Source organism: Haliotis asinina, chromosome 3 (assembly GCF_037392515.1).
Source record: "Haliotis asinina isolate JCU_RB_2024 chromosome 3, JCU_Hal_asi_v2, whole genome shotgun sequence".
Taxonomy (NCBI): domain Eukaryota; kingdom Metazoa; phylum Mollusca; class Gastropoda; order Lepetellida; family Haliotidae; genus Haliotis; species Haliotis asinina.
This window is the reverse complement of record NC_090282.1, coordinates 4,869,139-4,882,108: the sequence shown is the minus strand read 5'-3', so window position 1 is coordinate 4,882,108 and position 12,970 is coordinate 4,869,139. Positions and strand designations below refer to the sequence as shown.

The following is a 12,970-nucleotide window of genomic DNA, read 5'->3' as shown; positions in this document are numbered from 1 at the left end:
CTGCATATTGTCATTAGCAGACAGGCAGGGAGACACATAGGTGTCCATAAACCACACATTGAGTTTTCTCTGTGACAGAATCTGCTTATCACAATCAACATGTTAATTTTTATGTCACGAGTTGATTATTTACTTGTTTGTGCATACAACCATCAAGACTAAACTAGTGCTCACGAACTCATACTCTGGGCAGGCATACTGTTTCAAGCACTATGAACCTATTCACTGTGCATGTGTTATGAGCGCAGTGCAGCATAGCTTTTGAAACCACTTTTTCCCCCAGCCTGATTTTGCAGGCTTTTTGCCATCGCATTTTTTTACTTTACAGGGTGAATTGGCATTTTTGATGATTTGTTTCAGTAAGAGCATACCGAAAGGTATCAGAATCTGCAAAGCTGTGTTTTACGTTGCATGTGACCTTTACATTTATAATTTATGTGGAAAACATCCACATCTGCATGCTCACGAGATGTATATTACTAATATTTATGATAAGCACATTTCATCATGCAGAAATGATTAGTTCATTTTCCTGAATTGTAAATAATTACAGGCAAGGTTATCCAAGAAAAATGATAATCATGAAAATATGTTAACTGTCCAAATCATATGTCCAAACACAATAAACATTTCTGAATTGCTAAACATCATACATGAAAACCTAATTCATCATGTAGAGTAGCATATGGTATGGAAAGTTCCAGCATTCCCTGTCCAGCTACAGCCTTCTGCGCATTATATAGAGCCTCATGATTACATTGCCCATAACTGGCCTTTCTTGTGTCGTTAACCTTCTGTAAACAAAATATTTCAAATGGCACTAGTGTCTGTTTAAAAATATATTTGGTAACTCATTGCCAATTTAATGTAATCAGTTTTGCAATTTTGGCATGCTAAAAATATATGTGTCAGCATGGCCACAAGACCAGGAACAATATCTTGTAAGGTAGTATGTAAACTGAGCAGGGGAAACATTAACAATATTTTCACTGAAGAGATTTATGATTTCTATGCATTTGAATATGAGGTATAAATTGCATTAATGATCCCCAAGTTAAATTAATCGTTTGTTGTTTTTCTTACTGTTGCTGATGAATGAAACCTTGATTTACTGTGTACTTATGTCACAACGATAGCAGGGATCACCTTGTTAACATGCTGATAACCTGTGCACTATCGAATCCTAATAGCATATCGAAAAACACATAACGATCGCAAACGTAAGACGGGGACAAACAGTAGGTTGCAGAGTTATATATATTGAAAAATATTGAAATATTGAAATTGTAGCAACAAACGAGCAAATTACTTGTTCACATTGACTCAGCAAAGTTACGCAAGTTTATTTCTGGTTCTGTATGTGTACCAATAGCCTAGGGCACGTCAAGTAAATTATGAAAATATAGCGATACTATAGATCAGAAAAGAATCAAAGGTCGCTGATCTCACCCAATTGCAACTTGTAAACAATAAACGTTTATGAACTGACCAGCTTCCTAAACAGATTACTGAGAGTCCCTTGAACGAGGTGTGCCCTTTAGCATTTATATTTGTAACATGTATCTCAGTCAACTAGTCTGCAGGAGAAGAAAGTAGATGTTTGGAAAAAGCAATAATTCATTACTTTTCTTTTAAAGACTAAATAACATAAACCCATAATTATATCATGTGGCTTGCAATATCAACGTACCATCATCATCGTCATCGCTGTATGATGCTCTTCGTCGTCGAGACATTATTTCGTCTTATTTATCAAGCTTGAAAACCCGGCGTGAAAAGATAAAGCCCGCCTTGATACGGAAACGGAAGTCACGAATCCTCAGACGCACACAACGAATTGCTGATGTGTCATTGGCTAAATATGTGTTTCGTTAAACCATAATGTTCAGAAGATGTTTAATCGGGGGTTCTGTTCTCACTCGGAATCAATTAGACTCTATCCATATAAAATAACTTCTTTGAGGGGCATTTTAGAACTTGTAAAGATGTAAAGTAATTCCAAGTTTTATGGATGGTCGACTTCTTTTTCGCAATCATTACGAGGTTTCGGTGTAGATGCTAAGACGGTTAACATAAATCTTGAGTTTCTTTCAGATATATGTGTAGTTTTGTATTTGTTATGTTATGTCCGGTATTCAGGCGATGGCTGTGAAGACTGGTGGTTCAGACAGAACAAACAACGTTCACTTCTCCACCTTAAAGCACAATAAGTCATCAAGTTTCTGTAAAAAATGATCGGCTCTCTTGGAAACTCATATCTTACCCATATCATGTAGAAGGACAACAAACCTTCAGTTAAAGGTCACATGCAACCAAAAAATCAAACATAATTAAAACATATGTATCACTTATTCATGACATACAATATACATTGCTGCTTTTAAAAAAAGAAATAAACAAATTATAAGCGTACAATCGCGATTCAAAAGTGCCTTATTTTGTACTTGGGCTTACTTCCCCCGAAACGAAGCCCTCGGGAGACCGAACCCAGTCATAGCTGGTGGATATGCACTCAAGTGTAACGACGGCTTCCGATTGGCTGTTTCATTTGCTGATATGCTAAGGGTTCATTGTGTGTACAGAAAGATGATCTGTTTGATGGGCATTTTAGAAGCATAGCCGGTCACAAGAAAGTAAGATTCTGTATGGATAACAACTTCTTTTTGTGTACTTGATGCGTCGTTTCAGTATGGATTCATATACTGTTGTCAAACAAAATCATATACCCCAAAAGAAGCCATTATCCATGAAGAATGTAGAGATGTTGGGTTTGGAAAATACATGTTCTCCGAATTTGCGCTCGATCCAATCAGGGAGCCTATATAGAGAGTGTTATAGAGTATCCCTGATCCAATCAAAAATCATTTCAGTAGAGATGATAAACTACTGGAATCTGTCATTCGTCCAAGTACAAAGCAGGACTTGAAACTGACAAGAGTTTGCACCAGTTTCCGTCAGATCCAGTCATCCGAAAAAAATGAAAGTAGTATGTTTGCAACCCACAGACATAAAAACATGACATGTGTATCACACGTGCCTAATTACATAATGTGGCAGACACGGGACTCGGGTGCACGAGTCATAAATCAACTTATTTTCTTTATGTCGTATAGTCTGATAGGTGTTAAGTTCAAATTGCACGTGGTCAATGATCGAAGCTGTGTATTGCATGTTGTCTTTAGCAGACAGGCAGGTAGACATATAGGTGTGAATAAACCAGACACTGAGCTTTCTCTGTGACAGAGACTGCTTACCACAATCAACTAGTTTTTTTACGTAACGAGTAGATTATTTACTTGTTTGTGTACACAACCAAGATTAGACTACTGCTCACAACCTCAGACGCTGGGCATACATACTGTTTCCAGCTCCGCGAACCTATTAACTGCGCATGCGTCACGGGCGCAGCGCAGCACATCTGTTGGAACCAGTTTTCCCCCCAGCGCTGGGGGGAATTTAGTGAAACGTTTGAACTCCAATTTCTCGGGCTTTTTTTTCATCGCGTTTTTTTCAACTTTATAGGCTGAATTGGCATTTTTTATGATTTGTTTCGGTAAATGCATACCGAAAGGTACAAGAATCTGCAAAGTTGTGTTTTACGTTGCATGTGACCTTTAATATTTGCTTTAGATCAGGTCTTTGAAGGGCATTTAGAAGTGAAATGCATAAGGATGAAGATTTTATGGATATCAACTTCTTTATATGAGAACACAACGTTTGATTGCTGGTTTCTGTCTCCGGATCAATCAACCGTGACCAAGGAGTGTCCCTACCAAGTGCCTGGGACTTATTGATAAATTAATCTCTATCTATGTAATTCATGTATAGCCAATCTACCCGTGTACATCCTTATCTACTTGTGTTTGTACATCATCAACCCCCATGTAAACATGCCCATCAACCCTCATGTAGTCGTGCACATCATCCTTAATCCCCAATCATGTGTTATGTAAACATCATCCACCATTGGCTTCTATCCTTATCCCCAATCATGTACATCGTCCTTAATCCCCTACCTGTGTTATGTAAACATATCCCATCATCTGTAATGCATTACCATTGGCTTCTATCATTGTTATCATAACTGTCGGGTTCCAATCAGCTCTTGTTTATACTGGCTTCCAGCTTTCGTTAAGTCATTCCACTTGTTACTTTGTTATTGTTTTACCTGTACATATAAATATAGCTCTGTACCCCATTCTCAGTCACCTGATGAAGGAGTAAGCATTAACTCCGAACCGTTGTGTTCTCATATAAAGAAGTTGATATCCATAAAATCTTCATCCATATGCTTTAGATCAGTTGCTTTAACTTCATGGCAATGACGTGTTTTGTATGTATTGTACTTTGGATGCCCCTAAATCATGCCAATACTCGTGTAGATTCTTTGCAGTTCGCGTATAGTGCGAGGACAGACGTGAAGGATGATACTCTTTCATTATATAACTGTGTACATCAACATCTCTTGAAAAACCTGCTGCTTATGTAAGGATTTTGTTTGTAGACGTCTTCTCAGCCTTTCACACCATTCAGCCTCATCTTTTGATAAAGAAACTAATTGATTTAGATAGACGTCCCTCTCTAGTTGTGATTATGGGCCGGGAAAGCTACTTTCTTAATTATAAAGAGGACAGTAGGGGTAGCTTTACCGGTCATAGAGGATGGGGTGCGTCACGGTATGTGATTGCGGAGATGTAGCTTTACCGGTCATAGAGGATGGGGTGCGTCACGGTATGTGATTACGGAGGTGTAGCTTTACCGGTCATAGAGGATGGGGTGCGTCACGGTATGTGATTACGGAGATGTAGCTTTACCGGTCATAGAGGATGGGGTGCGTCACGGTATGTGATTACGGAGATGTAGCTTTACCGGTCATAGAGGATGGGGTGCGTCACGGTATGTGATTACGGAGGTGTAGCTTTACCAGTCATAGAGGATGGGGTGCGTCACGGTATGTGATTACGGAGGTGTAGCTTTACCGGTCATAGAGGACGGGGTGCGTCACGGTATGTGATTACGGAGATGTAGCTTTACCGGGAATGATGGCAATAAAAAAGTAAGTTACCGTATTCACCATATTTAATTTGTTCGGCCATATATTACAAACAATGTAAATGAAATAAATGTATATGCATGTAAAATGTAAGTTTACACAAAAAATATTCCTGTAAGCAGTTACTGCCATTTCATCATTGAAATCCTCACATCACTCCAGTTTTAACAGTTTAGATACACAGTCAACATATTCCATATCATCTATGTCCTGGTTGCGTAGATCTTGACTCAGGGATCTCAGACGACTGTCTATCTGCCGGTAGCGGCGTTTCCTCTGTGGAGCACAAGGGTAGGCTGTTAGTCGGGCACAGGACACTTCGCTCACTGGCTGCTCCCTTTGGAAAAGTCCAACGACTTTAAAAATATTGGGGTGACTCTTTCTGGCTTGCTGATTAAGTTTGTGATGGATCCCTTCTAGGTGGTTATTTGTCCTTGGTCCTTCGTTTCCGAAATGGTTCCACACCAATGGGGAAAGCTGGTTACCCACCACCCACGAAGCAGTCACATATCCATGAATGATCGCACTTTGAGGTCATCGGGGCTGTCAGAATTGTATATATCTGGTCGAAGAGACGAGGTGCAGCAAAGAATGTTCCGTCACAACATATTGTATCTGCGCCACACAGGATCTTCATGTTCATGTCTTTGGTGAATAGGAGGATGTCGTTGCTGATCCGATGATGGAATCTCTCGCCAGCTTCTGTCTCAGTCCACTTGTCCTCAAGATGAATCTCAGGTCTGGAAGCAGGCAGTCTGGGAACAGTCCTGTGTCTCTATCTATACATGATTGTCTTCACAGAGTTGAAAGATGGAATCTCTGGCAGCAATCCGTCTGGAAATCTGTCATGGTTGCGGTGAGTTGGAGGCGGATGTACTTCTCATCAAAATTGTAAACATCACACACTTGGATGCTGTGCTGTGTGATCCTAATAGGAAACAAATCGCATTAAAAAGAGAAAATCACAAGGGTCGTTTTTTCCCATTAATCGGTAATTGTCAGGGTTAACTGATCACAGTGTTTATTCAGTTAAGTAGCTTTGGCGGTACCATCTTGCGTTGGAGAAAGTAGCTTTCCCGGAACTACGCTAATTTAAAAAGTAGCTCTAGTTATATCTAACTATCTCTATCTAACATATCCCAAGCTGGAAGGTACTTGTTCACTGACGGCGTCGCCACAAGGATGTGTATTGCCTGAACGAGGTTGACTTTGTACACTGATTCTGTACATTCTCAACCTGTTCTAGATTCAAGTTCGCTGGTGATACAGCCATCAGCACACACAAAGAAATATCAATGCTTTTGTTAAGTGGTGTAATGAAAACCTTATGGAACGTGCCCAAAACAGAAGAACCAATCGTTGATTTTCGATGAAACCGACCAGCAAATAATCCTGACATTATCAGTGGGGATGTCGTCGAAGTAGTTAGTTGTTAAAAGTATCTTGTGATCGTAATTGCCAGTAAATTATATTTCTCTCAAAAGAACTATCCCGTTTAAATGAAGTGTTGGTCTTACCTTCATTGCCTGGGGAAACTCCGATCTTTTCCTCTCTGACTCAACCTTTTTTGAACTTTTCTATACACTTGTGTATAATCCGTACTGTTCTGTAATCAGTGTTAGTTCGATTCCCTTTCACGTAGCAATACAAAGAAACCAAAGAGATTATTACTGATTATTATCTTATGTTTTACGCGAATGTTATGAACTTTCACCCCCTGGCCATCGGTATAATGTACCGACGTGCAAATCCAAATGACTTTTGTACCAGTGTACCTGAATATCCGTTAATGTTCTCCATTCTCATTCTTTTGTACACTTGTATGTAATTATGATTATGTTTTTGTGTATTTATTTGATCTAAAAAGATTACATGTATTTACGCTCAATCAGATGTAATACACATTCCCTAACGGACAGTGAAGAGTTATCTTGTTCTGTATTATCTTAAATGAACCTAGGGGATCATACATGTTTTCAGAGTCAGACAGGCAAGTTGATGGAACCATTTAGACACACTTGTGGGCTATGTATGCACTGTTCAGTGAATATGTTATTTATCCTGGCACATCAGTGGTTTATGGTGTGAATGATGGAACCACTTGTCAGGTGTGGCCAAACTCATTTATCCTGGTCACAGATCCAGCTTAGAAGCGGTCAGCATCCCACGGTGGTTGACAGGCAGGCAACTGGTTCAAATGGTCATACACCCTGATTTGACTGATGCATGTCATTGTGTCACAACAGTGTTCATCAGCATCCCACGCTGGTTGACAGGCGGGCAACTGGTTCAAATGGTCAGACTCGCTGATTTGACTGATGCATGTCATTGTGTCACAACAGTGCACATCAGCACTCGTCCACTGATTACGGACAGCTGCCACATGGTTGGACAGCTGCTGAGTGCGTTATTAAAGAACAAATAAACAAAAGAACTTCCAACTTCACAAGCAGTGGCATAACTGGGACTTCTTTCACAGCATTAGCTATGATGTTGCTGGGTAAGATTTCCTTTAGTCCGTAGACCTTGTTCAGAATTCATGACTAGGGGTGGTGGTGATATTTTCAAAGTGTGCGTGCGTGCATGTGTGTGTTTTCACCCATTTTGTTCTGGGGATGGATCATGTTTTGTGCCAGGTCTGGAGAGGGGTGTGTGGTTCATTCACAATGCCCCTCGCCATAAATTATGAACAGTCCTTAAGCAGTTTTATCAGAATCGCACTAGTAGTCCATTAAACATTAAATGTTATTCTTATGAAGATTTTCCGAAACACTTTGATTCATCCAATTATTCTTTCCCACCTGTAAACATCAAATAAAAAAATGTTTGATATTGTCTGTTTCAATGCTCCATTAACTGTCTTATGAACACAGTCATAGAATATCATTACATCACATTTCTTGTATCAATTGTAATATTAAGCATGCATAGTGGTCAGGTATCAACTCTATATTTAATCCAAAATTGAAATTGTGAGTGCACATATTTCATGGGTAATTTTGAACTTTTGCCAAGTAGTATATTCAATGTTTGAGGTATTCAATAATTACCACCACTATAAACTCACTGAGTGTGTGTTCTGGGTTCACTTCATGGTTCTAGAATACAGAGATCAACGTTGCAGTAAAAGAAAGAGGAATGTCCATGCTGTACTGGGAAAATACATTAATTTCCACATTTCAGATCAATTGTATTTACAGTGGATTAAGTTCCCATCCCACCTTCCAAATTACTTCATGGAACAGATTGCCCCACGTAAGTTGTATTAATTGTTCTTTTCAATTCTCAGATAAGACCATCTGTAAACAAACAATGGCCTTCTGTGCAGGTCTCTCACAATATCATTCAACAAAATTCTTTCTGGAATGAACTTCCAAGTTGTCTTGACTGTATCTTCAGGGCAGGTTTCTTCAAACATGTTAATGTAACTGGGTGCCCATTACTTTGAAAGAACTGGGACTTGGTGTCATCATTTCTATGAAACCCAGTGCATGCCCTGCAAAACAAATAAATACTTGTGTATGCATACACATGATTCTTATGTTTTGTGTGCATATTTACAATGTTGTGGGTGCATTTTGTTAATTTTAAGCAGTCATTAGAAGCATGTGTGTGAATGCTGTGAAAGTATGCCTCTAACATGAAACTAATCATTCCTTGACACAGCTGCATATCATATGAATTATCAAAATTAACTGTCCAGTCATTTAAGAGTAGTCTGCTCTTCATGATCAATGCATAACACTGTAATCCCCAATACAGAGGCATACCAAGACCTCCCGTGGAGAGTCTGCTTACCAATGTAAACCCCACTATTTCTATCGCCAGCAACAACAAGGATCAGTTACCTTTCCTATCACATTACATAGCTACCTCCACTTACATATATAATCAACTTCTTCATAATTTTCTTGTTCGATTCTGATAAAACTGGCATCTTTCACAAATATATTTTTCCTGTGAAATACATAGGCTCATTTAGTGTACTGTTTGCTGCAAAAATAATTCCATAAAAAAGATCACATGTAATGCTTTCGTTTGAAATGTAGGGAGAGACCACCTGGAAGAATACTGTTCTGGTACAAACCTTTGTCAAGCATTCTGAAATGTATTATCTGCATCTCATTTGTGAAGTTCAGAAACTAAAGGATTGGTTTTGATATTTGTCCATGGTGCATACAGTGACAATTTGATAACAAAAACAAAAAGAACATAGTATCTTCAAGTGAATTTATTGCAGGGAACATATCAATCCAATATTTATTAGGACATCACAATAAGTTACTGTTTACAGGCCTAGTTCCCTCCTCGCAGACGGAGCACCAAGTGAAGTGTGGATTCCTTCTGAATGTTGTAGTCAGAAAGTGTGCGCCCATCTTCAAGCTGCTTGCCAGCAAAGATCAATCTCTGCTGGTCTGGGGGAATACCTTCCTTATCTTGGATCTTGGCCTTCACATTCTCAATAGTGTCAGAAGGCTCGACCTCGAGAGTGATGGTCTTGCCAGTGAGGGTTTTCACAAAGATCTGCATACCTCCTCTCAGACGGAGCACCAAGTGAAGTGTGGATTCCTTCTGAATGTTGTAGTCAGAAAGTGTGCGCCCATCTTCAAGCTGCTTGCCAGCAAAGATCAATCTCTGCTGGTCTGGGGGAATACCTTCCTTATCTTGGATCTTGGCCTTCACATTCTCAATAGTGTCAGATGGCTCGACCTCGAGAGTGATGGTCTTGCCAGTGAGGGTTTTCACAAAGATCTGCATACCTCCTCTCAGACGGAGCACCAAGTGAAGTGTGGATTCCTTCTGAATGTTGTAGTCAGAAAGTGTGCGCCCATCTTCAAGCTGCTTGCCAGCAAAGATCAATCTCTGCTGGTCTGGGGGAATACCTTCCTTGTCTTGGATCTTGGCCTTCACATTCTCAATAGTGTCAGATGGCTCGACCTCAAGGGTGATGGTCTTGCCAGTGAGGGTTTTCACAAAGATCTGCATACCTCCTCTCAGACGGAGCACCAAGTGAAGTGTGGATTCCTTCTGAATGTTGTAGTCAGAAAGTGTGCGCCCATCTTCAAGCTGCTTGCCAGCAAAGATCAATCTCTGCTGGTCTGGGGGAATACCTTCCTTGTCTTGGATCTTGGCCTTCACATTCTCAATAGTGTCAGATGGCTCGACCTCAAGGGTGATGGTCTTGCCAGTGAGGGTTTTCACAAAGATCTGCATACCTCCTCTCAGACGGAGCACCAAGTGAAGTGTGGATTCCTTCTGAATGTTGTAGTCAGAAAGTGTGCGCCCATCTTCAAGCTGCTTGCCAGCAAAGATCAATCTCTGCTGGTCTGGGGGAATACCTTCCTTATCTTGGATCTTGGCCTTCACATTCTCAATAGTGTCAGATGGCTCGACCTCGAGAGTGATGGTCTTGCCAGTGAGGGTTTTCACAAAGATCTGCATACCTCCTCTCAGACGGAGCACCAAGTGAAGTGTGGATTCCTTCTGAATGTTGTAGTCAGAAAGTGTGCGCCCATCTTCAAGCTGCTTGCCAGCAAAGATCAGTCTCTGCTGGTCTGGGGGAATACCTTCCTTATCTTGGATCTTGGCCTTCACATTCTCAATAGTGTCAGATGGCTCGACCTCGAGAGTGATGGTCTTGCCAGTGAGGGTTTTCACAAAGATCTGCATACCTCCTCTCAGACGGAGCACCAAGTGAAGTGTGGATTCCTTCTGAATGTTGTAGTCAGAAAGTGTGCGCCCATCTTCAAGCTGCTTGCCAGCAAAGATCAATCTCTGCTGGTCTGGGGGAATACCTTCCTTGTCTTGGATCTTGGCCTTCACATTCTCAATAGTGTCAGAAGGCTCGACCTCGAGAGTGATGGTCTTGCCAGTGAGGGTTTTCACAAAGATCTGCATACCTCCTCTCAGACGGAGCACCAAGTGAAGTGTGGATTCCTTCTGAATGTTGTAGTCAGAAAGTGTGCGCCCATCTTCAAGCTGCTTGCCAGCAAAGATCAATCTCTGCTGGTCTGGGGGAATACCTTCCTTATCTTGGATCTTGGCCTTCACATTCTCAATAGTGTCAGAAGGCTCGACCTCGAGAGTGATGGTCTTGCCAGTGAGGGTTTTCACAAAGATCTGCATACCTCCTCTCAGACGGAGCACCAAGTGAAGTGTGGATTCCTTCTGAATGTTGTAGTCAGAAAGTGTGCGCCCATCTTCAAGCTGCTTGCCAGCAAAGATCAATCTCTGCTGGTCTGGAGGAATACCTTCCTTATCTTGGATCTTGGCCTTCACATTCTCAATAGTGTCAGATGGCTCGACCTCGAGAGTGATGGTCTTGCCAGTGAGGGTTTTCACAAAGATCTGCATCTTCCTGAAATGGAAAAACAAAAACATGAACATGCTGACAAATTCATTAAAATCGTAAAGAGTTCGGCCCAATCCCCTCTCTTTCTACATGGAATATTTCTACCTTCCCCAGTGTAATATTCCCAAACTGAAATAAGTTCACTGATTGTTCTTTTTTAAATTTGTTCTAGTTTATCGAATGTATCCCAAAGCAAGCTGAATTCAACATTCTGGTGATTTCGACGATTGCATTGCTAGAGCTATACCATGGAAGTATGTGCGCGATCGGTAGAACGGATGACCAGTTCCTGTCATGGGACGTTTTGGTGACAATTGAAATCAAGGAATTGAGTTACGTAAAGAGCAAATAAACATCAATACTATTTACCCTCGATCGTTGATACCACTTTAGATGCAAAATCAATTGTTTGTAAAACAAGAAATAGCGAGCAAAATTCAACGAAATCAGTCGTCTGCTAGTGACAGTTTATGTATGAAACTTGAAGCCACGTGATCAAAACACTCTCTCGCAGTGTGGAGGGAAAAGTATGGCTCATGGTCGAAAACACGTACAAAATACTCGGATGTGGCAAGCGGCTACAGTTTCGCCGATACGATGTCATCAACGCTATTTTGTTGGAAACACTTGATACGTTTTTGTGAAATAGATGAATATACCTTTATCACTCAAGGTTAGCAAAATCAAAACTTAAAATGGTATAAAGATAAATAGAACATTTTTGTCCTATATCGTCGAAAACCCCTGTAACACTGGGATATATATGGGGTCAGGTATGTATGTCCCCAGTTTGTAATTTTGGCTTTTGACTGGGGTGGAACTGTTACCGTAATTTTAATCCCTTCCCCAAATTACATAAATTACGATTGGCAGACCTTTGAGCTACACCATCCCAGTTTCCGAGTGAAAATAGATCTATTATCCATCATGGCGGACTCCAACCACCTCCCGGATGTAATCCAGGCATAGACGCAAATAGATCTACGGTTTGGTTCTTGGTCATACAATTAGACTTCATAGTAGCATACGTGAATGTGGTCATCGACGCAGAACCTGGGAGGATGGTGTAATTTGAGATAAATATTCCTGTTGGTTTTCCACAATTATTCCATATTGAATGTGAACACCCCGTCCTAGGATCGTTCATTGATCAGTGGTACGAATCTAACCCACATAAAACATATAAATCATCTCATCTTCGATAAAGTGAAATAAAGTCTTACATGAACGCTTTATGAACAAGTTCACATTACTTACTTGGTGGTTTCGCTGATTCTTCCTTTGCGTGGAACAGCTGTGAAATGACGCTTCTACAATGGCGGCTCTTATTTATAGTCGCCTGATTGTTTCAGTCACATGACCATGAGTGTGCTCTATGATTGGGCAACGTAGAAAGTTCGACGGTGTTCTGTGCATCAAAACAGCGCGTCTGAGCATGCTCAAGATATACCGTATATAATGCAAAAACATTACCCATGCTTTTGTCACAATATACTTTAGCCCACGAGAGATATATGAGTTTAATGGACAAGAAAATCCATTCTACAGCTATATTTGTATCCACA

At 40.6% G+C, this 12,970-nt stretch overlaps 3 protein-coding genes across 4 annotated transcripts in view; 1 reads left to right on the top strand and 2 right to left on the bottom strand.

Moving 5' to 3' along the window:
- Positions 1 to 1,834, bottom strand: part of LOC137277333 (nuclear cap-binding protein subunit 1-like) — a 35,586-nt gene extending 33,752 nt beyond the window's left edge. Inside the window, exon 1 of the mRNA XM_067809018.1 lies at positions 1,691 to 1,834. Within this exon, the coding sequence (XP_067665119.1) occupies positions 1,691 to 1,736 (46 nt within the window). The 5' untranslated portion in view covers positions 1,737 to 1,834. The remainder of the gene's footprint in view (positions 1 to 1,690) is intronic.
- Positions 1 to 12,970, top strand: part of LOC137277340 (junction-mediating and -regulatory protein-like) — a 315,191-nt gene that overhangs the window by 274,612 nt on the left and 27,609 nt on the right. The gene's annotated exons all lie outside the window — the stretch shown is intronic.
- On the bottom strand, positions 9,270 to 12,769 carry LOC137277331 (polyubiquitin-C). Of its 2 annotated transcripts, none has more exons than XM_067809016.1 (2): positions 12,663 to 12,769; positions 9,270 to 11,411 (listed from the first exon to the last, which is right to left on the bottom strand). In XM_067809016.1, exon 2 carries the CDS (start codon positions 11,405 to 11,407, stop codon positions 9,350 to 9,352), a length of 2,058 nt encoding a protein of 685 aa, XP_067665117.1. In that variant the 5' UTR covers positions 11,408 to 11,411; positions 12,663 to 12,769; the 3' UTR covers positions 9,270 to 9,349. The 2 variants fall into 2 exon arrangements, with proteins under 2 accessions (XP_067665117.1, XP_067665118.1); XM_067809017.1 differs by having other exon boundaries at positions 9,270 to 11,407; positions 12,663 to 12,736.

What these genes read in the sequence shown, in the direction of transcription:
- LOC137277331 (XM_067809016.1), bottom strand. Translation starts at nt 11,407, where the DNA reads ATGCAGATCTTTGTGAAAACCCTCACTGGCAAGACCATCACTCTCGAG.